Source organism: Cryptomeria japonica, chromosome 5 (genome assembly GCF_030272615.1).
Source record: "Cryptomeria japonica chromosome 5, Sugi_1.0, whole genome shotgun sequence".
In the NCBI taxonomy this organism is placed as follows: Eukaryota; Viridiplantae; Streptophyta; class Pinopsida; order Cupressales; family Cupressaceae; genus Cryptomeria; species Cryptomeria japonica.
In genome coordinates this window covers 586,068,165-586,094,368 of record NC_081409.1, presented here as the reverse complement: position 1 = coordinate 586,094,368, position 26,204 = coordinate 586,068,165, and the positions used below count along the sequence as shown (strand labels likewise).

Here is a 26,204-nt window from a genome sequence, read left to right as displayed (position 1 = left end):
TTCTTAATAAACTTCCTATTAGGAATTACTTCTCTGAGACTAACATGTGCAGCATTTGCAGAACCTCGGAAACGGGAAGACATATATTCTTTGAGTGCTCTTTTGCTAAAGAGGTTTGGTTGATGTTTGGTATTTCTATCCCTGCTTCCTTCAATATTCTTGAAGTTATTACTGGCTTTATTTTTAATATTAAAAAAGATGTTAATATGTTCTGGGATATTCTCTCAGCTAACATTTTGTGGCAAATTTGGAAGTGCAGAAATGAAGAAAGATTTCAAAATGTCCCCAGATTGCTTACTGAGTCTTTTCGAAGTCTCACTTATTTCAAATTTTTTTCGTAGATTCAAATCACTATGACGGTTAACAAAGCTAAGTTCAAAAGGTTGCTTAGGGATGGACATGCTACGTTCTTTACTAACAAAGTTAAGAATGGATACTTCTGGAGGCTGCACCTGGACAATATCCGCAATTTCAACCTTACTTTTGATTGCATCTGCAAGGAAATTAAAAGAAACCCTCAGTGTACTACTGGAGAGATGTTATACATGCGGAAGCAAATCCAAGATTAAAAGAACTTGGTTTGGATGGAAGGTGCTTTGGGGTGGACTGCGTGGGTGGACTCTTTTGAAGATGTGCTGCATTAGATGTTGTTTTCTGCTCTAGTCCAGTTTTTGTATCAGTCTGGTTGTGCATAGGATTCGTCTTTTTTGTTGTGTGAGGCTTGTCCTCTGATACTTTGATTCTCGGTGGTATTTGTTGACTTTGTGATCTCCTTATTCTTAATTAAAAAAAATATATTTTAATCTTGTTCATAGGTTAACTTAAAAGAACTACCTATTACAACAAATAATGAAGTTAAAATTTAAGCACTTATGGGTTGTTCCGAGAAACCCACCAGAAGAGGTAAAATGATATTAGCCAATCGTTTACAACAAAAATAATTTTTGTAAATTATAATGTTAACAAATGTGCATCTATAGTATAAAATAAATTAAAAAAATTTAAAGAAAGAAAAATAATTGCTTTTCATTGGTCTAAATAATTTTTTTTTAATAACCATATAAGCACAACAAATGAATTTTCATTACAATAGTATTGCCTAAAGGTAAGTACTAATAATAATAATAAATATAAATGTAAACTCATTTTGAGAACCCGACCATAAGAGATATGAATAATTTGGGAATTTATAATTTATACGATGCAAGACCGACTTATTCCCGCCCTCTTTACAAGATCATTTTTACCTTGTAATTGATACTCTTGAATGTTAATCGGCAGAAGCATTTGAAGGAAATATAGGATGTGCGGGAGAGCTCGGTGTACGCTAAGGGTGGAGGATGTTCCCAAAGCATGTGGCTTTCAACACTCCCTCCCCACTATGAATGCTGAACTGTATTCTCCTCTACTTCATAACTCTTCTCTTGTCAACATTTCTTTGTTTTGTCTTTGTTTTGATGAATTACCCCAATTTCAACAAAGGTGCATACTTCGGCTTAAATGCTTATTACTGCTTAATAAACGTTTTTAACATGTTTTAGACTTTAGTTATGGGCAAAACAAACCTCACTGGGAAGTGAAGTGGATCCTTTTATCGTAGCATGGTGGTAGATTACTCCATTGTGTATTTTTGAGGTTCTTTGTTTGAGTCTTGAGGTTTAGGAGATTTAAATAAAAGTCTCTGCCATAAAACTTTCATGGATTTTTTGTTTGAGCTAATCACAACTGAAATTTCTGTGTTCTTATACTATTCTTAATTTTTTTGGTATAATAAATTTTCCATTTTTGAGCAACCGTCTGGTTAGTCACACATGACTTTTACCAGACCTAGTGTGTTGGGTTATGGGTTATGCTACACGTAGCGTAGCATGTTGATGCAGTAATTTGCCCAATTTTAACACTTTATTAGGTCTTTCTGTATTTGATTTTGTCACCAGGCCTAATCTATTGGGTAATGGGTTATGCCACACGTAGCATGTTGATGTAGTAATTGCTCAATTTTAACACTTTGTAAAGTCTCTTGGTATTTGATTTTATCATCGTACTAACTATGATGAGAATAGAAAATTCAGATACAAATTATCTAGTCATGATGAGCACACTGGCTCACTCTTTTTGATATGTAGGTACTTTGGCTTCAGGTCATGAAAGATACCCATTTGTGGCACTTGGTTCTATGACTATGTAAAGAATTGACTTTTTGAGTGTCCTTGCTTCTATATGCTGTTGGCATTTTGAGATAAGTGAGCTGCTTTAGTCTATTGGCGTCTCTACAATCATCTTCCTCCATTTGATGCTTCTAAGAAATCCATCCTGATCTTCTTCCTTAGAAGGAGGTGATTAGTAGAGTTTTTGGATATGATTTGGGTCATTGGGTTTCTCTCTTATAACCTTCCATTTCAAGGATGCTTATCAAGATCAAACATTTTCTTTAGATTGTGGAAGATGCTATTATTTGGCCTATGCATTTCCAATATCATTGGTGACATTTTGGGCAGTTGAAAGTGTGCTATCACCATTCACAAACATAGCGAAACAACCATATTTCATGATGATAGTGTTTGTTACTTTTATTCTTTTTTAGGTATTAGAGAACACAAACCATTTTGTTTTTAGATATCCTATTCACTATAGGATATTCCTCCATCTATTAGATACTCAAGGCGTGCTACCATCATTCACAAGCATAGATAAAAAAACAATATTTCACGATGATAGTGTTTGCCACTTATACTCTCTTCAAGCATTAGGGAAATGGAGCATTTTGTTTTTAGATATCATATCTACTATAGGACATATCTCTAGCTATCATACAATCAAGGTGTGCTACCACCATTCACAAGCATAAACAACCAACCATATTTTGTGATGATAATGTTTGTCACTTTTATTCTCTTCAGGCATTAGAGAATGCAATATATTTTATTTTTAGATATCCTTTCTACTATAGGATACATCTCCATCTATCAAATACTCAATAGCTTTTGTATTCACATTCTTTTAACATAAATTAGAGGTGCTTGGCACATTTTCTTAGAAAAATTGTCAGTTTTAAGGATAGGAATAATAGAAGATTACCTAGTAAAATTGTCACTTGTGTTGGATTTTTTAGTCACCATCTAGTAACAATGAATTGATTCGCATACGAAGACATATTAGTGAGATGACACAATTTTTTGTTTATCGCTATTATAGTACGTCATCTCTTTAACTTGGTTCACATTGCCACATGACTTAGATACATTTGAGGTGGAGTATTTGAAGTTTGCGAGTTGTATGTATTAATGGGAAGAAAAGAACCTTCCCTACCTTTTGGAAATAGTAGCTAATTATAAAATCTTAAAGGCATTTGGGAGGGGGAAGGTCATGTTTGAGAGTCCTATTTAGAAGTTACCAACTATAAAGAACGGCACACCTTAAAACTAATAACATTATATATAGGGAAAAAATGGTAGAAAGAATCGAGTGTTTCTCCAAGTTTTTGAATTGCGGGGACATAGGGATGGCATGGGGATAGAAAGGGAACAACTTTATAGTGTGTGTGTGTTTGTGTGCACACATGAATGCACGTGTGCAATTGAGAGCAAGCTACACAACTGATAATTTATAAGTTGATGAGTCCATTGCCAAATCCTATGTTGGTAATGTGAGAAGAAAAAATTGCCCACTAATTGGAATGATGTAGATATAAGCTATCATCTCTTGATAAAGACCACACTGAGAAAAATAAAGTAAAAAATGCATCATGCATTGATCACAAACTATATTATACTCTCAGAGACTCTTGTCCATGGGGCTCCTGAAGTCAAGAACAAGGCAAACTTTTGTCCATGGGGATCCTGAAGTCGTCTCAGTCTCAGGAATTGTTGGCTAGTTAGTCAAAGGGACATAAAGAGTCAGGGAACCCTGACAAGAAATAGAAATCCAAGAAGAAGTCACAAAAAGATCAGGCATGGTCACCGCCTGCCCCAAAAGAAGACACCGACTTCTCTTCTTCAAAGGGGAATTCTCAGAAGAAGGAAAAGTCAACATTTTGTTACTGTAAGAAAGTTGGACATGAGGAACATTTTTGTCATAAGAAGCAGATTGATGAGCTGAAGCATCTTCTCACAAAGAACAACATTCATCTGCTTTCTTCTTTTGCTTTGCAATCCTCAACAACACCTTCTTCCAAATCGGGAAAAGGGAAAGCAACTGCACTTGTTGCTACTGCAGATTCTTCTGAATAGTGGATTCTTGACTTGGGTGCATCACATCACATGGGCTCTGTTAGAGAATAGTTTTCCTTGTTGGATCCTTGTTCGTTGCCCCACATTCTCATTGGGAATGACTCTCCTGTTGAAGTCATCAGGAAAGGTTCTGTTGATGCTGGCACTGGTACATTTGAGGATGTCATCTATGTGTCTAATCTGTTAGCCAACCTTCTCTTTGTCTAGTAGATTGCCCAAAATGCCTGAAAAGTTGAGTTAAGTTGAGTTCACTTCCGATTTCGTGACCATCAAGAATCTTGAAGATAATGCACTTCTTGCAGTTGGTAAGGTTGATCATGAGTCTCAACTGTATGCTTTCTCTCATTTTGTTCTTGATACACATTCTACTGCTCTGCTCACTCATTCTAATTCTGTGAGCAAGCTGTGGCATGGGCGGTTTGGCCATCTCAACTTCCACTATCTTCAGCAGATCAACAAGCAGAATATAGTCATAGGTCTTCCTTAGATCATTTTTTCGGATGAAGTTTGTTCGGGTTGTGCCTTGGGAAAACTTCCTAAGGATAAGTTCAACAAAGGGAAGGCTTGGAGGGCTTCAAAAGTCCTTGAGTTGGTTCACAGTGATGTGGCGGGCCCATTACCATCCTTGTCTTTCAGCAAGGCTCGCTACTTGCTCACTTTCATTGATGACTTCTAGATTCACTTGGGTCTACTTTCTTCGGCAAAAAGGAAAAGCATTTGATAGATTCAAGGAATTCAAGGCTTGTGTCGAGAAGCAATAAGTGTGTCAAGATTCTATGCACAAACAATGGTAGAGAATGTGTGAACCATCCCTTCAAGAATTTTTCACTCTTGAAGGGATAGAATTCTGCACAAACATATTAAGTTTTGAGGCTCATCGGTCCGACTGGAAGGATGGGTTAAAGCATGTAGATTGCCACTTGGAGGGTATGGAATATAAAATTCGCCATCCTCCTATGCCTCCAAGCATGGTGTTGTTCCAGCTATGCATCAGATTTCAGGACTACATTCGGGTAGAGCGTGTAGCCGGTCGGGACATCTGGAAGGAATATTTGCACAACGAGGATGATTTTTTGGAAAAAGAGTCCACAATAGGAAACTAGAAAGTGTTTTCCTAAAGTGCAAGTTTCTTTTTAAATCTTAAAAAGCACTTTTCAAGCATAAAGTTCATTTCTAACTACCAAAACAGTTGTAAATCTTGAGCACATGTGCACTTTTTGGAACAGCTTTTGGGGTAGTTATTGATTACCTTTTTGGTAGTTATTGTTTCTCCTTTTGTTGTTGCTGATATTTTGCCTCGCATTTATGGGTATGGGCAGTTTTGATAAAGGATGAATCTGGCCCGCTTATTTAAAGTTTAAATCTTTGCCATTCATCCATTTTTGGGAATCCTATATAAAGGAGTTAGTTCCTCCTTTGTAAAGAGAGAAAACAAAGATTGTTGCAAAAACTCTGACGAAATATATACAGGATTTAATGGATGTTAAAGTTGTGTTTGTTTTACTGTGAGTGCATGGTCCTCTTCTCCATTTATTTCATATTTCTGCAACTGTATTTACTTTCAGACAGTTATTTATGCATGTATTTGATGGAAAATCTTGGTTCATACCATTAGGAAATAGTTGATTATTGTTTCCTCTGCATGGTTAGTCTGAGCCCCTTTTGTGCTAAGTTGGGTTATTAGATTTGGATGAATAGGTGTAAGAGTCTATCGTTCGTATCTAATAGTTTGAAAATTCAAAATCCTTAGATGACTGCACTGGTTTTTACCTAGTTGTGCTAATTGGCTGGCAAAGTAATTTCTAGTTGTTTTGAGACTTCCGTCTATGTGTTGAAATATGCTGTCTTAGTTAAAATTAGTTAGCTGTTCTTATCCACTCTTTATCCTTATCCCTCCTTTTTTCCTTTTTTCATTAAAGAAACCCTTCAGTCAAGCTGAAATGACATCAATTAGAAGTAAATCAGATGATATGGAACTGTAAAACTTTAGGGAACCTGTATGAAACCATTTCCGTCTAACCGTAAGTCCCCTTTGTGTTTCCAGCAAAACACATCAACTACTAAGCTATCCTGCAGTCAAGACCTGACAACCGAAACATTGAGGTAATCCCCATTGATCAAATTAACACAGCATTAGGGATTTCCTTCTCTCAAGAGAGGATAGGATTCTTAGCATTTCTATTCTGCGTTGGCAAGATGAAGTCGTAGTTCCGCGACTTTAGACACATCAACAGAATTGGCGCTAGAAGGAGGGCAAGCTGGAACGAATTGGATCTTTCTCTCCAAAGAGATTCGAAAGAGTCTTGAAGTCCTGCCTAGAACGAGAAAGATTTGCTGGATTTCAGTTCTATAGGCGTAAAAGTTACCGTAGGGTTGCAGACCTCAGTGAGCCCAGTTCGTCAAACCAGCAGTTTGCTGTCCCAGAGAGCACGATTTTCACAACCCCAGTTGCTACAACTCCAGTTACCCCTTTGTTTCCACTAATTCAACCACAGATGGCGCATAATCAACTTGCTCCAAATGGTGCAACTTGGTTGGTGGACAACCCGTCACCAATAGTTTTCACCAATTACCATGATATGCCCAAAAGTCCGGATAGGTTCTGTTCGATCTTTCATGTAAATGATTTAAATAGAACAACAAAGGAGCATGTCAAAATATTTGAAGATGCGTTGCGTAACAGACGGATTGAGTATGCAGACTTCGCATGTAGACTCTTCCCTTACTCTTTAAGAGAAGACGCATTTTACTGGTTTATCCACTTGCCAGTTTCGTCTATTGATTCTTGGGAAAAGCTGAAGACAACTTTTACAGGAAAATATGGTATTCCCACAACTCCCACCGAGCTATACAGACAGTTCGTAGAAGTGAAGAGATAGGGCCATGAGCCAATTAGTTCCTTTAATAACAGATTTCACAAGGCCTTCACCTGGTTGCAAGATCCATATGTGGTGAGTGATGCTTCGGCAAGGGAGATTTATTATTCAGCTCTGGATTATCCAATGTGCATTAATAATCCAACAAAAATTAATTACTGTACAAATCTTCACATTCAAAAATTACACAACAAAATTGACCCAAATTGTTGACAAGTCACAAAATTCTTGTTGGGGAAAGCACAAAAAAAAATTGAGTGTAATTTGATTGAGGATCTTACATTGCATGGAATTCCTTTCCTACGGATTTGTACTCATATAACCAATCCACATTTTGCTGGTCATTTTGCAAAAAGGAAGACATCAAAGGTCTAGAAGTTGCTCTACTAGCAGCCCTAGAGTGGTTATTGTTAGGTACGTTTGTGTTATTGTCTTCTCCATTGTTTCTATACGTACCATTATAGCCTACATTTTATTGACTCTTGTGCATGTTTTGCATCATTTTTGTCATTAGCTGCACTAACTGTTGCTGTCTGCTGGCAAGTATATTTAAAATATGCATTGTACTATCCTCATTGTGGTCTCTTCTATCACCCATGTTCGCTGGTACTCCTTCACCAAACAAATCTGCAATATGGACTCCTCTTCAATGTTACATACACCCTTATACCTCCCTTTTTTTTGAGTTTGTTTGTAATGTTTTAATCATGTTTTGTAAATGGTTTTGATGACGAATTTCAATGTTTTTTCATAACAATAAGTTGCAGCAAAATAGAATATAGTGCATTAATTTAAACTCAGTAAAATTTGAACATACATAGGAAATACACTGGCGAAAATTCCAGATTTTTCTGCAAACTTAAATATTCAATTTTTCAATAAAATATTGACAACCCAGTTCATAAAATAACCCCTATTATTATAATCCAACATACCCAGAAAATGCAGCAATACTTTGGTTTGAGCTGCTTACAAAGTTCACCCGAACAACACTCTAAAAGACTGAAAAATCTGCAAATCATTGTAGCAATGTTACTGTAGAAAAAACACTGTAGCGATGACACTATAGCAAAGTTACTGTAGCGATGCTACTGTGGCACGGTACTATAGCAAATTTTTCTTTTCTTTTTAAATTTTTTGTTGCCACCAATGTCCTCAAAATCTGTTATAACAATCTCCTCCAAAATTTGCATTAAGTGCTCAGAAATCAGACTAAGATATCAACCCAACAATGAAGCCAACTGTGTTTCCTGAATGAAAACACTCAATAATCCTCCTGACTGTACCTTGCAACAGCGAAGAGAATGTTATTCACGAGGGATTTCGTCCTCACAAACCCTTGAGAAATTACCCCAGCAATATACTCACAAATTCTCCAACCAAGCATGCTGAAAGAGCTCACAACACTTCTATTTATTCACTCTCCAAGGAAGTCGACCCAACTCACAGGCAATGTGGGATAATAGAAATCACTTTTATTTCAATATTATAATCTCCTCATTAGGTGCCCACGTGTTAAATTTGGATCAGATTAAAAAATAAGCAGGTAATTTTAATCTTATTTATGGTTTGGACACAATTTGATATCAATAGAGAATATTTATATATATAATCTCTGCTGATGTGAATGAATAATCTGTCAGTCAATGAACTTAATTTACAAACATATAGATGTCGATCTGATTTGATATTATTCAGTCATCCTATGAATTCAACTGTCTATAGTTATATTAGATCGTCTATCGAATTCCTGTGAACTGTTAATATGATCGATCTGCTACAGAGCAAGATACAATCTACTTATGTTAATTCAAATTGTTGTGTCTTCGATCTGCTGTAACTTGTATCTGCTGTGACTTCAATCTGCTATTATCGTTATCTCTTCAAAGAGTGAAGGAATGGGTCTATATGCCCATTCAAGGATAACGTCAAGCAACACGACTGATACACAAGTTGGTTCATCCTCAATGAACACGTCTTTCAAAAGAGATTAATTTATTCTTAACTAACACATCATTAATAGAACCGATTCAATCAAAGAGACATTATTATAATATAATAAAGAATCGATTTGTGTCAGCATGTCTTAATCATAGTTTAATAATAAAATAAATTTAGCATTAATAAATAAATTGATACGACTAGAGTTCTGTTTGACGCCATAACATTAACACTCCCTCTTAGCTAGGGAGGAATTCTACTGAAGATCTGAGTCACATAGTGATATTCACCATGGCTACTCCCAGAGGGTGAATAAGCACAAGTGCTAAGTCACGAAGTCTTTCACATGACATCCACCATACCTACTCGCAGAGGGTGGAACAAGGGTTGATACCTCAAACTTCTCTTCACAGAGAAGATTGCACAACAAGGGCTAATACCTCAAACTTCTCCCACAAAAGAATGCATAACAAGGGCTAATACCTCAAACTTCTCTCACAGAGAAGAATGCTCAACAAGGGCTGATACCTCAAATTCTCTCTCAGAGAAGAATGCATGACAAGGGCTTGCACCTCAAATTTCTCTCACAGAGAAGAATGCATTATAATACATATCAAGTAATTACTGATGCTGAGACTCCCTCTCAGCAAGAGCTTCATTTTCCACAATTCCAAGCTTGTCTCGAAAATGCACAAATTTCACTTTTGCAAGAGGCTTGGTGAAAATGTCAACCGTCTATTCCTTAGTACAAATGTATCTCAATTGAACTGCATTCCTTTGTACCATATCTCTGATATAGTGGTACTGAATCTCTACATGCTTCGTTCTGTCATGAAATACTAGATTGATTGAAAGCTTTACACAACTTTGATTATCACAATGTATAATGGTAGGCTCCAATGATTGACCAAACAATCCTGCAAGGAGCTTACAAAGCCACACTGCTTCGCGAGCTGCTACACATGCTGCAATGTATTCTGCTTCCGCAATGCTCAGAGCTACCAAAGATTGCTTCCTGCTACACTAGGAAATCATAGCAGATCCCAAACTAAAGCAACAATCAGAAGTGCTCTTCCGATTAGTAACACTCCCTGCCCAGTCAGAATCAGAATATCCTTCAAGAATTAGGTCCATACTGGAAGAGTATTTCAGTAACTTTAATATATGATGGTGCATTTTGCTATGTTATTTGACTATTAGCATAGTGGTGTATTTTGAACTTAACTACTGCTGCATATATTTATATATTTTTTATTTTTGTATGTTTTTGTAGTAATGAACGCAAAATGAACCTAGAACCCCAAATGTTTTTTTGCTGAACCCGCAAATGGGAATCTCAAACCCAAACCTGAGCCCAAACCGGGACTGACAACTTAGTTTAAAATACATAAAGTGACCCTTTTTTAATTTTTTAATCAGCTTTGGTCCTTGAAAAGTCACTTTAATGAATGAGGACATCTTTGAAATAAAATAATTAATTAAACTAATTTGTCCAAAAAATAACAATGTTAGACAACTTAAATTTAGTTCCCTCTCCAAGCCCCCAAATTAGCCTACTGAAATAGAAAAGACTAAGGGGTTCAACCTGAACACCTATGTCGAAGAAGGGGATATTACAAAAATATGCCATCTAGGGGAGTGATTGAGGCAGTTACCGAGTCATAACTAACCAGTTTTCTCCCCCCTTCACTTTAGATAGGTTTATTCTGGATTTTGCATGCATTGCACACATTAGAGAATTTGGTGAATGATCCCCAAAAGTTTTAGAACATTTGGAGGCCCAAACATGAGTGTCTATTGATGATGCTAGTACCCCCTTTTGACATGAGTTCCCAAAGCCTGGACATGAGCATCCGGACTGTGGATGGATTTTTGGGTCTTTTTGCAGAGTCTTAGAGAGCTTGACTCAGCAAAAAGACATGGAATTGCTCAGAGTTGCCTGGGTAATCCATTGACATACCAGGACTTTTAGGGACCAGAAAACAGAACCCAGGCTGATTCTTGAGTTTTTGCCCGATTTCAAATTTGGGATGTTTTTATCTCTGATTATGGGGGTTTGAGGGGGTGATTTGGTAACATAGCTTTTGAGTCTTTGACTTTTGGTTGAGTGACATTCAGCTGCATTGACGAAAGGAACTGCTGTTTGACATTTCTATTGCAGCGACCAATGAATTCTACTCTGTTGACTTGCTTGACGACTGTACATGCTGCAACAATAAGTATGGTGGCTGCAGCTGTTATGCTGACTAGAAAATTCTGCTTTTGATTGATCAGATCTGCTGTTGATCAAGAAATTCTAGGGAATGTGGACTTTTGACCCTTAAATGACATCTAATGTTGGGGTTGCAGTTGCAACTATGAATCTATGATTTCATACTGGGTGACTACATTTTCTGTGGAAATACATGTTAATTAATTTTTGGGAATTTTATGATCTTCATGTAAGTACCATAACATGTAAAATTCAAGGTAAGAGTTTAATAGAGTCAATTGAATCAAAATTATCAGATTCAGTTGGGGTCAATCTGTTATGGCAGATATCTTCCCGTCGTCAACTTAAATCTATTCGAGGTGATTGGCTGTTGAGCCTTGTCTGTAACTGGGAGCAGAGCATCTTTTGGTACTGTTTGTGTCCTTGTCTCTCAAAAGTTTCAAGTACAACACAATTTGGACGTTCACCAATGAAGGCTTTGATGCAAAGACATGTTATGTACTTATTTATTTCATTGGATCCCATTGCTTTATATTGTACAGAGACACTTCAACAGTAGCCGTTAGTTAACATTGCAACAGGACACTTTAAGCAAGATTGCTTCAAATATACTGTTGTTTATTGTTTCTCTACAAATATATATAATCATACATCAGATATCCATATCATCACATATTAGATTGCTAGAGAGTATGAGTAACTTCAAAAGCAATTATTCGATGTTCTAAATATAAGGGATGGGAATGTGCAGATATCGTCCATCATACAATGTTTCACCTGGATCATACATGCCAGTGGTTTGCAAACAAAATACAGCAACTGGGAAAGAGCCAGTTGTACGTTGCATGAAATGGGGTCTTGTTCCTAGTTTCACTAAGAAGAACGAGAAACCTGATCACTTTCGCATGGTGAGCTCATTGTCTCAATTCTATTTTCTCTCTCCATGTTGTGATTCTTGTTTGTGCTGGATGATTTTGTTCATTTTAGTTGAGATGCTGAGAAAGATAAATTTGTTATGCTTGTTGAAGTGGGTACAGAGTTTGGAATGTAGCTAGTGGTCCATCATGTTTATTAATTTTTATTTCTTTCATACTATAGATACTTAAAAAATAATCAGTGCATATAATAATTGTATATAGAAATGACCCTGGTGTTTTGAGTACCCCCTTTTATATGGCATTATAATGGAGCAAATTAATAGCTATTGTTGGCTAGGTTTTAATTGCTAGATTGAAAAGCTCACAAGAGTCTCAAATTTTACATTTTAAAACTTTTATCTTATCTTCTAACAAGAATGGATTCAATTGGTTTTTAATCTTTATTACTGTTTTTCTTTGTGCTTTGATAGTATGTTAATTTTGCAATCTCTCGTTGTGGTATATGGTGCTAAATTAACTTATCACACTTGCATGGCTTAAGAATGTGTGTTCTCTAACCTGAATAATATGTTCAAGTTTTCTAATAGTTGTTTGAGAAAAGTTTTGTTGTCTTTGAAATTGCATCCACATGTCCTAGTATCTCCGTGTCTTGTAAAATTAGAAACGGTGGTAAATTTAATCTCTATAAAAAGAATTATATTGTGTAAACTGTCAAAAAGCACTCTGTTCCTTGAACATTGTCTCATCTTACAAATGTGTAATGCCCTTGATAGGACTGTTAAATCCACTAAATGTTTTACAGTCAATTCAAATCCTAGCTCTTTTTGATCTCCAATTTCTCGATGTGAGCAAGGTGAGAGAATACATAGACTACATCAAGGACAATGGAAAATAAGTAAGAAGATATTGGTGGCTAGTTGACCAAATTACATCGATTTCAAACTCATAGAATTGATCAATTCCAAAATGTTAGAGAATGATATGCAGATTTTGATTACGTCAAATTGGCAAATAACAAGTAGAAATGCGCCAATTTCAAAATGACAGATTATATCATCCAATTTTGATTCACATCAAATTGGTGGATAAAGATATGAAAATTAAAGGGATATAAGGGATAAATTGACTAGGGTCTTTTACAATGATAGCAAGGATCCAGGCGGTGAACTATCTAGGATCCTTAACAAATTAAAATCAAACTACTGGCAACAAACCATCTAGTTATTACAATATATGATTCTTGAAAACAATTGTTTTTCAAATGATTACTCGGTAAACTCCAATAAACTGACAAAAAATGCTTAGAAACCAAAAATAAATTGATACCTTTGAAATGAAGTTGAAGTCCAATTGAAAATTGAGAATATATTCCTGTAAACTGATTTCAATGGCCCCATGAGTTGTATGATACACTTCAGAAAACATTTATGGACGTGTAAATTGTTGTAGCAATCTGTATGGCAGAAATTATGTGCTCAGACCAGTCTATCACAAGCTGTGGTTCACTTCGAGGAGGGTATAAACATTTGTAGAAAGAATGACCAACTAATTAGGATGGTGCAGACCCTTTTAAAATTCTTGTTGCAAAATCAGTACAAATTCCTCTTTTTGAGTTGGATGATGGAACAACTCTTGGTTGTAGCATTTCACATTGTGAAAATAGCAAGGTATGGGAACCGGGAGAAGATTCAAAACTTAAATTGGAGTATGGTTTGTAGCTTGGTGATGATCTAAGTTCACTTTATGAGGTGATTGGTTACCCTCTTGGGAGATCACTAGATATGAAATATACAAAAGAGGAGACAGATGACGATTGCATAGGGAGTGATGTGACACTAAGAGGCATCATTATTCCTTACTACATGAGGAATTGGAAGGCAGCTTGGGTATGCAAATTAATGATTTCAGTTGAGAGTCATTTCCTTATTCGTATTCATTTTGAATTGCTTCACTTTGTCATGAGGTTTGGTCTTGAGTTTTGGAGTTGGCCAACAAGTGTTACATTTCATACTTTGTTTGAGTTGATGAGTAGTAATGCATGCCTTACATATGTAGTTGGAGATGCAGTTTCTTCATGGGATATATTGATTCTTGGAGACTTCTACATTTCATATTTTGAAAGGTTTCCAAACCTTGTTCTTCAGCCCGCTGAATATTTCAGAACAACATTAAGGAAATGTAGTTTCCATCTCGATCCTTATGTAGCTTTTGAGAAAGGACATAAATACGACATCTACAATCTTGATAAGGAGGAGATGCTTTTGGATTGAGTGATGTTATATATCATACTAATCTTTCTTTGGGATTGGTTTTGAAGACAATAATTGTTCCTTGTACTTCAGTTGTAGATGCTTTCATGAATAGGCTACAAGGGATTAACAAAGAAGTCACAAAATTCCATAATGTGTATTTGGATGGCACTTCGAGTTATGTTGTATACCTTTCTAGAAATGCTGGAGAGCATTCTTGGTTGGGTGTCCATGCTTGAGATTCTAAACAAGAATTGATGGAGTTTATTGGGGATGGTTGGAGTGATAATTTGAGGGATAATGTAATGTCCCCTCCTTAGCCAGTTTTGTTTACAAGGTTAGTCTATTATTAGGTCCTCGTAGATTAACAGGTTAGATAGAGGACTCAAGCAGGTTGGTCTTCACAAAAATGTGTCAGGAGGTTTCCTTCTTGATTTGCCAAAGCATTAAGCTAATTACTCCAGTTAAGCTACATTGAATTTCATAACCTCTCCTTGGGTCACTTAAAAGCATATTTATAATATAAAGTTTTCACCTTTCCTAAGTACCTATTCCTAGTGAGAGAGTGGAAGGAGAAGTGAGAGATTAAAGGTTGGTTTAAGTGGAAAAGCATATAACATAAATTGAGTGCTCCTAAGTGAAAGAATTGCTAGGTGGAAAAAGTAATCATTAATTAATTTATTCATAAAATGTTATTGAGGTGTTAGGGTTTCAGCCCTAATTAGGGTGTAGCTTTGGAGATTCATAAAAAACAAACTTAGAAGCTAAGTTGTTATGTTGGGTATTATTCTCATTCTCGCCTCCTTAGAGGAGCTTGTGTGACCTTAGGGTTTTGAGGACTTTGGAGACAAAAACCTCCATTGTTTTGCACATCTGCAACTGTGAGAGACCAGTCAAGGGTGTGAGGAGAAACTCCATTTTTCAGGGGTTTCCATTGAGCATCAAAGTTGAATAAGTTTTGTAGCAAATTTGAAGCCTCCTACTTGCTTGTATGTGTGGCCGTACTTTCCTGGATTGGAAGGCTTGGAAAATACCTTTTTGGATCATCTTTGCACAAAGATTGTTTTGGCACATGAGAATGAGTTGTGTGAAGATCTAGCAGCAGTTTTGAAGAGTTTCTTGGACCAGTTGAAGAGTTCTTTATAGTGGCTGAGTGAGGTGACTTCTTGGCAGGCCGAACCCCCTCTTACAACTCTTTTGGTGGTCATCTTTGCCACAAACTCCGCTTTTGGTGGCTGTCCCCCATCGTACTCTCATCTCCAACACAACAGAACAGTCCACAAGGGTTGCAGCAGTCAAAAGGTGTACAATACACTTAAAATCAGACCTATATCAGGCCGTACTAGCCAAGAGTTGTGGAGTTCCTAAACAACCCCAGCTCAAGGGCTAAACATAGTATATATTCTCCAATACTATCGCCTATAGCAGGCCTCCTTGTGACAGCAGTTTGGAGAGGAAAGAAGCAGATTTCTAACCACTGTGAATAGTTTTCTGAGTGTGCACTTTGGTTGTGTGCTACCTTAAGAGTTCAACTTATTAACTACTCAAGCTACCGGGTATGTTGGTAGTGATTTTAAAGACTTCGTTTGCTCTGTAATAACACTCTTATCAAAAGATTTATGTAATCATCTTCAATAGAAATCTGATAAAAAATGATTAGCTCGACTGTGATTTCCAAATCAGTTTTCAGTTTACTTCATTGTTATTAGAAGAAAGCATTTATCTTTCTTTTTCAAAACTTCAAAACCAATAAAAAAAAACATCTGCAACTTCTGTCTAGCTCTAAAAGACCAAAAAACCAGAAAAATATAGTTTATTAAATTAAAATTTACAAGCAGGTTACTCAGTGGCTGATTTCCAGTGTTTCACCTGAGGTGGGACATTACAGATAAGGATTTAAATTTTAGAATTGATAGTGCTAATTCATTCCTTCGCAGCCACATTGTGATTCCATTTGTTCATTTATAAATGGATTGGAGAGAGATTTTTAGCAGAGATTAGAGAATTGGTAGTATGGCCACTCTTGGGTGTATTGGTAGATAGTAGATCATTTTTTCAGTTTGGAGCTTGCTGTTTGGTTGCAGACCAGCCACTTCTCTTTATGGTTTTCTCTCATTTAGGGGAGTTGGTACAATTTCTTTTGTCAAGGAAATAATGGTTTTCAATTGGAGATTGGTTGGAGGTATTTTCCGGCAACTTCCAAATTATTTTTGAGTATTGCAAATCTCAACTTTCATGCTTATACTTGGATGATTCATTGGTACTAGTGTCCTTTATGTAGAGTAATTAAATCAGATTGTACTTTGCTGATTTCAGTCATGTACATTAGTCGTTATTGTTTATTTCAGACCTTCCAAAGTCAGAGAATTCACCTTATGAAAGTTTGTGTTGTAAGCCTTGACAGTTACCTTTGGAGTTGGTCTAGGACAACAAACTTCTTTATGCTATGGTTCATCTTTCAGAGGGCCTTGGAGTTGTAACAGTGAGCTTTAGCACCGCTGCCCACTTTCCGATCAGTTTACTCATGAGTTAGGATTCTGATTAGCAGATGAATTGGATGGTTTCTTTCGTCCAAAGATGGGTAGTTCTTGGTTGAGGATTGATGGTAGAGGAGATTTAATCAGGTACTCCCATACTCATGACTTCTATGTATCCAGTGAGATTTCAGATTATTCACTACTGTCCTAACTTTTTCACATTGTTTTTGTTGACCTCAGTTTTTGGGTGGTTTGTTTTGGGAGATTCTTTGAGTATAGTTTAGTTTTTCTCCACTTCCACTTGGGAGAGTTTGGGTCACTATAGTCACTTCATGATGTTAGTATGCATGCTTCTAGATGATGACTAATTGATTGCAGCAAGCTGGGTTTCTTGGGATGCTCAAGTTTCTTCCCTTGACGCTTGGAGATTAAGTGTCGGTTCCAGTTGTTGACCACAAAGGCACCACTTGTTTAGTTGATTTCAAGGTTGGTTATGCTAACATCTTCCTTACTATTCCCATGACAGTGATATATCCGTTTCTTGATTGGGGCTTCACGAGGAGAAATACAGATGATTATGTTTTGGGTCTGAGTAGATATTTCTCTTAGTTGTGTAGGATCATGTTAGTTACTGGTATTCCAATTATGGATCTTACTGGGATGCCACAACAGGAGATGATTCATGTTGTGATTATAGTAGCGCAACATCAACATGGTGGTTCCTTTCTAAGATCAATTTAGAACCCTAGGACCACTCTGGTTTGCAGTTCAACAGTTGAGGATGAGGAAGCTAATGTTGGCTTATTGGAGTTTACTCCTATGGTGTTCCAGTTTAGTTCTTTCAGAGAGCAATTTGCTAAGGAGTTGACAAATTTGATGCAATATTTGATTGTTCTTCTTCCAAGAGGTTTTTAGGCTACTTGTTTGGGTACTGTTGGTGTATGTTTTATCATATACCGAACATTAGAATAAAATATCCAAGGATACTCTACCCTCTCTTGAACAAAATCACTACTTGTGCCAAGATTGCGAGAGAGACCACACGGCGGCTCCAAGGTTTATATGTGCGAATGGGCGACTTTATGTTCTATGGCTTCTTTTGTTATGTATGCTGAAATACAAGGGGGACTTACGCTTGGCTTGTTCAATTCACAATGGAGATTTATCGTTTGAGTTTTGGATCATGGATTTCAAGAAAACTGAAAAGGAGATAAAGGTTTAGAAATTCCAATCTATTCCTAAGAATTCAAGAGACAGTATTGACTAGGTGACTGTTGTCGGGAAATATGTATATCTTATGTTTTGGTAGTAATGTTATTTGTTAGTAGTTAGTTAGCCGACGGGTAGGTAGTTGGAGTCGCAATGGTTGTGTCGCACCCCTTTGGCTGTTATATATTGTACTACCTGCGGGTATTGAAGGAGGTGATGTTTACGACAGATAATACTATGGACATTGGGTGCATTCTGAGTCATTAATGGAAAGCTTATTCTCATATTCATCTTGTACCTGCATTGTTCATTTCTGCGTTACTTCTGTACTCTTTCTGTTTATCTAGTGAGGCAAACATTTGGCGCCGTTGCCTAGACATACTCGGGAAAGGAGGGAGCGGATGGCGCATGGACACGATGGGCCTACCCGTTGGTGAGATAAACCCAGAGGCCGACGACGCGCAAATAGAGCTCTACAACGGAGAAGACATTGCGACAAGGGAATTTTCAATCTTGCTCCAGGTAGCCATCGAGACCTACGTCCGAAGAGAGGCCACGGAGGCTGAAATCCCACCAAGTGTCATGTGGACAGCACTGGAAGTTAGTTCGACAGTAAATCGGTTGATGAACCACCTCCCCCGGTTGCTTGCACAGGCATCACTGGCACAACGAACTTGCCTGGAGGAGATTGCCCGGGAAGAGCGACGCCAACAAATCCTCCAATAGTACGAAGAAAGCAGCTGTCGGGAAGGGGAGCGGGATGGCACGAGGCCAAGAGGGAATTGAACCCCGAATCCCATAGGGATAAAAGAACATTCTATATTCAAATAAAGGTGTTATAATATTGACACAAGTTGTGTCTGATGAAATGAATTAATAAAGGAGTGTTCTGGTGTTATGTGTTGTTATTTATGGAAATGTACGGGAATTAATGCCCAACCTATTAAACAAAGATAGAAATAAGAAAGCAAAAATGGAGGAGTGGGAGGCCGCACAGAGGGCCTTGATTTTGGAACGACGAGTAGAACGTAGACGGAGGCTGAGGCAACTTGCCGAAGGACGACCTACCGAGGGGTTGCTCGAAGGGAACCAAGGAGGTGTCACGGAGGGTGCAAAAGCCGAGGGAAATTTCTACGCGTCGCCAGAACACCGTAGGGTGAGAAGCCATGAAGAGTTTCTGGAGGAAACAAGGTTACGGAGGAATCTAGTCGAAGAGACCCGGGATCAGTTCAGAAACTTATCCCTTACGCCACGAAGTGAGGATCACCAAAGGGAGCTAGTAGGGGGCGCGGGTGAGAACGAAGGGGAGGACAACCGTATGGCTGTAGGTGAGACACACGGCTGGCAAAACACCGTACCCCTAGTCACCCACGTAGGACACACCACCGGCGCCAGAGGGAGTGGTGCAGGGGCACAGACACAGCCACAACCACCTCTAGGGAGATGACCCCCATCGATGGCGGGCAAACAAAAGTTGCCCAAATTCAATGGAGATGGCAAAGATGACCCTGTACGGCACTGCCGTACGTGTGAGACAATATGGTCAGCCAACAGGGTGGTTGACAAAGCTGATTGGGTGGTGCAGTTCCTTGCCACCCTGAGAGGGGTAGCCATTGATTGGTACTCTGATGTGGATAAAGTAAAGGTTGGAACATGGGATGAACTATAGAAAGCTTTCGAGATAGAGTTTCGACTCCTTCGAGATGATAATGAGATCGTGGCGGAGATATTAAGCACAAAGCAGGGAAAGCATGAAACAGTGCGAACATACAGCCGACGGTTAAAAGAGTTACTGGGGAAGATGGAGAACCAGCCGGCTGACGGACTAAAGAAGAGATGGTTCGTGGAAGGGTTGCGGTCATCCCTGCGAAGAAGGATGAAAATTGTACCGCCCACCTCATACAATGACGCATACAACTGCGCGATGGATTTGGAAAGTGAAGGCAAAACATCACGGAAGAAAAAGGACAAGTCCTCTGCAGAAGAGGAGTCCTTGGGAGAAAGCAGCAGTGATGAATCATCAAGTAAGAAGGTGCAAGCTCTTCAAAAGGATATGCACCGTATGTTGAAGGAATTTAAGAACATGAAAGGAAGCACGAGTAAAAACGAAGACGTGTGGTGCACGGAATGTAAGGAAGAAGGTCACACAAAAGGCACCTGCCCGAAGAAGCCATTCTGCGAAATTTGCCAAATGTTGGGACACGTCGTCAAAGAGTGTCCGTACAACATGAAAACAAAAGGGAACCAAGTATTCTTCGCGCAAGAGCAACCCTTGCTGTCCGCAGCAGCGGGCTCTGCCCAGCCGCAAGCCGACGCCACTGCATCATCCGGTAGCTATAGAGGTAATCGAAAAGGAGGGAGAGGCAACAACAGCAACAACAATCGGAGCAGAATGTAGTATGACGTTAAGGGGCGGCCAATAATTCAATGTCGGGCCTGCAACCAATGGGGGCACTTGGCTTGGGAGTGCTAGAATACTGAAACCCCCCAGAGCCTGTGTAGATGGTGTGGCCTCGGTGACCACGATGACACAAAATGTCCTAAGCCAAGGGTGAATCTGCTCAATATTGAGAAGATAGGCGAAGACAAAGAAGTATTGGCGATCACTCGCGCGTAGGCGAAGAAGGTAACGTATCCCGACCCCCGCACAGAGAAGGAGAGACTGCGGGAGGCGAAGGCTGACATTGAATTGGAGATGGCGGCAGAAGGACAGAAGAACACGGAGATGATGGGTCCCTCAACCCACCTGAAAGCGGAAAAGAATATCATTGGGCAAGTCTTGTAGATGGAGGTACCGATAAAGGTAAAAGACCTTCTAGACTCCATGCCACATTTGAGGGCTCCCATCCTCAGCAATGTGCAAAGCACCACACACGCACCTTCGAGTGCATCGCAGGTGGAGGTTCCCGTTAGCCCTTCAACTGACCCGATGTTACTAGCCTTGAACAGTGGTAGACACCCAGTTGTGGTAGAAATGGGCATCCTTGGGACCATTTTGAAGGACACCATTGTGGACGGAGGTGTTGGGGTGAATGTACTACTAGAAGAGACATGGAAGAGGCTGGGGAAACCCACCCTGTGGCCATCCACATTTAATCTGGTGGGAGCCGACCAACATGGCATCAAGCCACTCGGCATATTGATGGCCCAGCAAGTGACAATTGGTACGCAGCCCTTCTTGTTAGATTTTGTAGTTATTCCCTTGAAGAAGAAAGGCTATGACGCCATCCTGGGGAGAGTGTGGTTGATTACCGCGAGGGTGAACCATAACTGGAAGAAAAATACACTCTCCATGGAGAAGGGAGGGCGGAAATATATCATTGACCTACGGACCCAAGATGTTGGCGAAGAGCTCGCCTCTTTCGACTCGGACTTAGAGGACTCTAATAAATGGGAATGGGGTTCCAACGAAAGCAAAGGCAAGAATGCGGTGGAGCCGAACAGTGAAGGGGTACTCGAATTGGAGGGATGTTTTGAAGACGAGGTGTGCTCGCTCAACGGGCTCTTCCATTGGCAGATGGAGGACTACGAACTTTTTCAATGCAACATGTTGCAGATAGAGGAGCTCGCCGATCCGGAGGTCTTCCCTCCGGAATACAGAGAATATAAGGAGGGGGAAGCCCGAGTGGATGAGGCACCCGCACATCAGTTCGAGAAAGACAAGCCAATTCAATTTGAAGAGTCCAAGTTGAAGGCAACAAACTTGGGAAATGAGGAGGACCCACGGAATATATTAGTTGGGGATGACTGGGATCCCGTGTTGAAGGCAACAGCCTTCAAAATATTTCTGGAGTTTAAAGACGTCTTCTCATGGATGTACAAAGACCTGAAGGGGGTACCTCCCGAACTGTGCATGCATCGCATCCCGTTGGTACCCGGAGCCTAGCCTGTACGAAAAAGACCGTACCGGATGAACCACAACTATGCAACGCGGGTGAACGAAGAGATAGAAAAAATGTTGGAGGCCGGTATCATTTTCAAAGTACAGACAAGTGAATGGGTGTCGCCCATTGTCATTTCATTAAAAGAGGCTAACCAAATAAGGATTTGTGTGGACTTCCGGTGTCTCAATGCAGTTACGATTAAAGACCCCTTCCCAATCCCGTTTATGGATAGCATACTGGAGGAGGTGGCCGACCATGAGATGTACTCGTTTATGGATGGATTCTTCGGATATAACCTGATCTCAATCGCCAAGGAAGATAAACTGAAGACCACCTTCGTGGTCGAAGATGGTGTCTATGCATACAACCGGATGCCATTCGACCTATGCAATGCACCTGCAACATTCTAGTGAATTATACTACACATATTCGACAAGATGTCGGTAGGGAATTTTAAAGCCTTCCTCGACGACTGGTCCATCTATAGCGGGCAAGATACGCATTTGGTAGCCCTCAGAGAGTGCCTGGAGAGATGCCGAAGGGCAAGACTGGCCCTTAATCCAAAAAAATGTCGATTTATGGTGCCACAAGGCAAATTGCTTGGGCACATTGTATGCAAAGCAGGTTTGAAGACGGACCCAGATAAAATATGGGTGATCGTGGAGATGGAGCCTCCTATGGATGTCACCGGGGTAAAGTCCTTCCTGGGCCATATCGGCTACTATAGGAGGTTCATAAAAAACTTTGCACAAATATCCCACCTCTTGGACAAGCTTACTCGCAAGGGTGAGCCGTACACCTGGGGGACCCCGGAGAGTGAAGCATTTGAGGAATTGAAGACGAGGCTGGTAGCTGCCCCCATCCTCGCGTACCACAACTGGGACATGGAGTTCCATGTCCATGTGGACGCTTCAAACTTTGCGATCGGTGCCACATTGGCCCAAGTGGGAGATCACGGGTTGGATCATTCCGTCTATTTTGCCAGTAGATTGTTATCCAAAGCGGAGAAAAATTATAGCACAACAGAACGGGAGGCATTGGGGATGATCTATGCGGTGCAAAAATTCAGACACTATCTGTTGGCGACACTGTTCACATTCTACGTAGACCATCAAGCCCTCATGTACTTGGTCAACAAGCCGATAACTCAGGGAAGGATTAGTCGATGGCTACTCTTGCTGCAAGAGTTTACGTTCACCATTATCATGCGGCCTGGGAAAAGCCATGTGATAGCGGACCAATTATCACGCATAAAGTCAGGAGAACCAACGGAAGGGGTGAGCGATGATTTTCCAGATGCCCACTTATTCCAAATTGCTGCATTGCCACCATGGTACACGGCCATCGGGGAGTATCTTTCTATTTCAGTCTTTCCGCCAGGCATGCTACTAGGAGAACAAAGGAAACTGGTTTTACGAAGTCGAACATTCCAACTGATCAATGGACTGTTATATAAGATGGGACCAGATCAAATACTCAAAAGATGTGTGATGGAGGAGGAGGTGCCAGGAGTTCTTCGAGAGGCGCACGAGGGGCCGACAGGGGGACACATGGGACCGGACACTACTGCACGGAAGGTGCTACTCGTGGGCTTGTGGTGGCCCACGCTATATAATGATGTCCGAGAATGGGTTGTTGGTTGCGACACGTGCCAAAGGGCTGGGAAACCATTGAAGCGGGACTTTATGCCGCTCAACCCCTCACACTCACAGGAATAATCTGAACGATGGGGGTTGGACTTTATCGGACCACTCAAAGTCAGTCGTGCTAGGCGGTGCAGATACATCATGGTAACCACGAAATATTTGACTAAGTGGGTGGAAGCACAGGCCCTACCCGATAACTCGGTGGTGAGTACAGCCAGATCTATTTATGAGCAAATCATTACTCGTTATGGTATCCCCATGCAGTTGATGAGTGACCGAGGTGGCCATTTTGTCAACCATGTTATTAAGTTGCTCACGATAGAATTTAACATCTTCCATTCTCTGTCGAGTCCTTACAACCCTCGAGCCAACGGGCAGGTGGAGGCCACGAACAAGATCCTTGTAGGAGTCATTTACAAGTCGTGTGGGGTGGAAGGGGAAGATTGGGAAGAGAAGTTACCCTTCGTGTTGTGGGCTTACCGCACGACGTACAAAGTGACTACGGGACAAACGCCCTTCCAACTTATGTATGGGCAGGAAGCAGTGGTGCCCGCCGAATTCATGGTACCAAGTCTTCGTATTGCCATAGAAAATAGACTCGGCGATATGGAGACCCTGAGGGAGCGACTTTATGCTCTGAATAAAATTGATGAGAAGCGGATGATGGCTCAATGGGCAACCGAGACAATGCAACAGAGGAGGAAGTTGTGGCACGATAAGCATCTAAAGCGGATGAAGTTCACCCTAGGACAACTCGTGTTGAAATATAATGGGCGAAATGAAATTAATCCTGGAAAATTTAAAGTGAGGTGGCTAGGACCTTACAAAGTTCGCGAGGTCGCAGCAAATGGATCGGTTCGACTATGGACATTGGACGGCCGCGAAGTGACCGAAGCCGTGAACGGGTCCAAATTGAAGGTTTGGTTTACCATGAAAGGAGGGAACTTGAACCCTCTAATCAGGGTGCTTATAAAAAAAAAAACAAACAAAAAAAAATTGTATGATCCGTACGACAAAAAAAAAACAACCATGGTGGAAACATTGACGGTGGCAACATCTACGGTGGGACCACTGTGCGGTGGATACCACCGTGCCAGAAGGCATAAAGGCGCCGAGGACATAAACGCATAATACCGTCGCCGCAGGTTACAAAGATGCAGCCCGCACAAAAATACAGCCCGCACAAAAACGCAAGCACAACGCACACGCCACACACAAACACACGCAAGCACAGCCGTAAGCAGCCATACACAGTAGACACGTCTGCACAACAACACCATCCAGGAGGTAGTTAAGGTGGTTACGCAGGTGTTTCAAGACCGTATGGCTATAACCAGAAATCAGTTACACGAGAAATTAATGGAGTTAGTTGGGAAACGGAGTTGTGTTGTGTGTTGCACACGCTCCCTGTCGCCGACAGGGTCCCCCTTCCCTTTTTTTGAGCCTTTTGTCTTCGCCCTGTTGAGTTTCGCGCAGAGCCTCTTGCGTCCTTTCGAGCGAGCCTACGTTCAATCCGTAAGACAACATTGTTAGCAAAAGAAGCCAATGATTCCATTAGGTTAGTCTAGCCCTCAGGCACGAATTCCAAGCGATTGTTCAAACTTGTGAAATCGCCTTGAATAGGCGTAAGATGATAGAGGTTGGTGAAGCCTACCAAGCAAAAGACAGCGCGTCCTGAAGGTCGCATGAGGACCAAAAGTTGCCGTTTTTTTTTGCATAAGAATGATGAGATAGATTGCATGATGTTTGTTCTTAAAGAGTTTACAAGATTTGAACGAATGACGATTTTCGCCAGCTGGTGGAGGAGGAGTGAATTTCCTTGCAAAATGCCAAGGTTGACAAACTCGCCCAAGTGCCCAAGCTCGCACTTCTTGAGGAGAAAAGTTAAAAATCGCCAAAATACCAAGGAAGGGCGAATTTCGGACTTTTAGGCCAAATTGAGAGAAATTTGTAAAAATTGGCAAAATGGGCCTAAGGTCCGAAATTCGTAAAAATTGGCAAAATGCTAAGGTCCGAAATTCTTAAAAAAATGGCAAAATGGGCCTAAGGTCCGAAATTTGTAAAAATTGGCAAAATGGGCCTAAGGTTCGAAATTTGTAAAAAATTGGCAAAATGGGCCTAAGGTCCGAAATTCGTAAAAATTGGCAAAATGGGCTTAAGGTCCGAAATTCACTTAAAATTCGCAGAAGTGCCTTAAGATCCGAAAGTAAAAGTTGACAAAACTCCTAAAAATGCTGAAATTTGGACCTTAAGGCCGAAATGCAAAGAAAATGAAGTTGGCAAAAACGGCAAAGGGTCCGAAGTTCGCAAAAGCCTCGTGAGTGCCGAAGTTCACAATTTAGGAGTTAAAGGGAGAAAGTAAAGTTTTCAAAATGCCCCTAGCCCCCGAAGTTCGCATTTCGGAGGAAAGCGCGTGGAAAATGAAGTTGGCAAAGTCCTCTCCAAATCCCCGAAATTGGCAATCCACCCCCAAACGTCGAAGTTCTCAGGAGCCTCCCACTTACTGAAGACCACGATTTAGGGGATAGGTCGCGGAATTATAAAGTTGCAAAGTTTAAAACGCACCCAAATTGTCGAAGCTGCGAAATACCTAAACTCCGAAA

At 40.1% G+C, this 26,204-nt stretch overlaps 1 protein-coding gene across 1 annotated transcript in view; it reads left to right on the top strand.

The window, feature by feature from the left end:
- The first annotated feature begins 1,191 nt into the window (after positions 1-1,191).
- LOC131029527 (uncharacterized) overlaps positions 1,192-26,204 on the top strand; it is a 262,593-nt gene continuing 237,580 nt past the window's right edge. The window contains exons 1-2 of the mRNA XM_057960031.2: positions 1,192-1,395; positions 12,010-12,166. Of these exons, the coding sequence (XP_057816014.1) occupies positions 1,304-1,395; positions 12,010-12,166 (249 nt within the window). The 5' untranslated portion in view covers positions 1,192-1,303. The remainder of the gene's footprint in view (positions 1,396-12,009; positions 12,167-26,204) is intronic.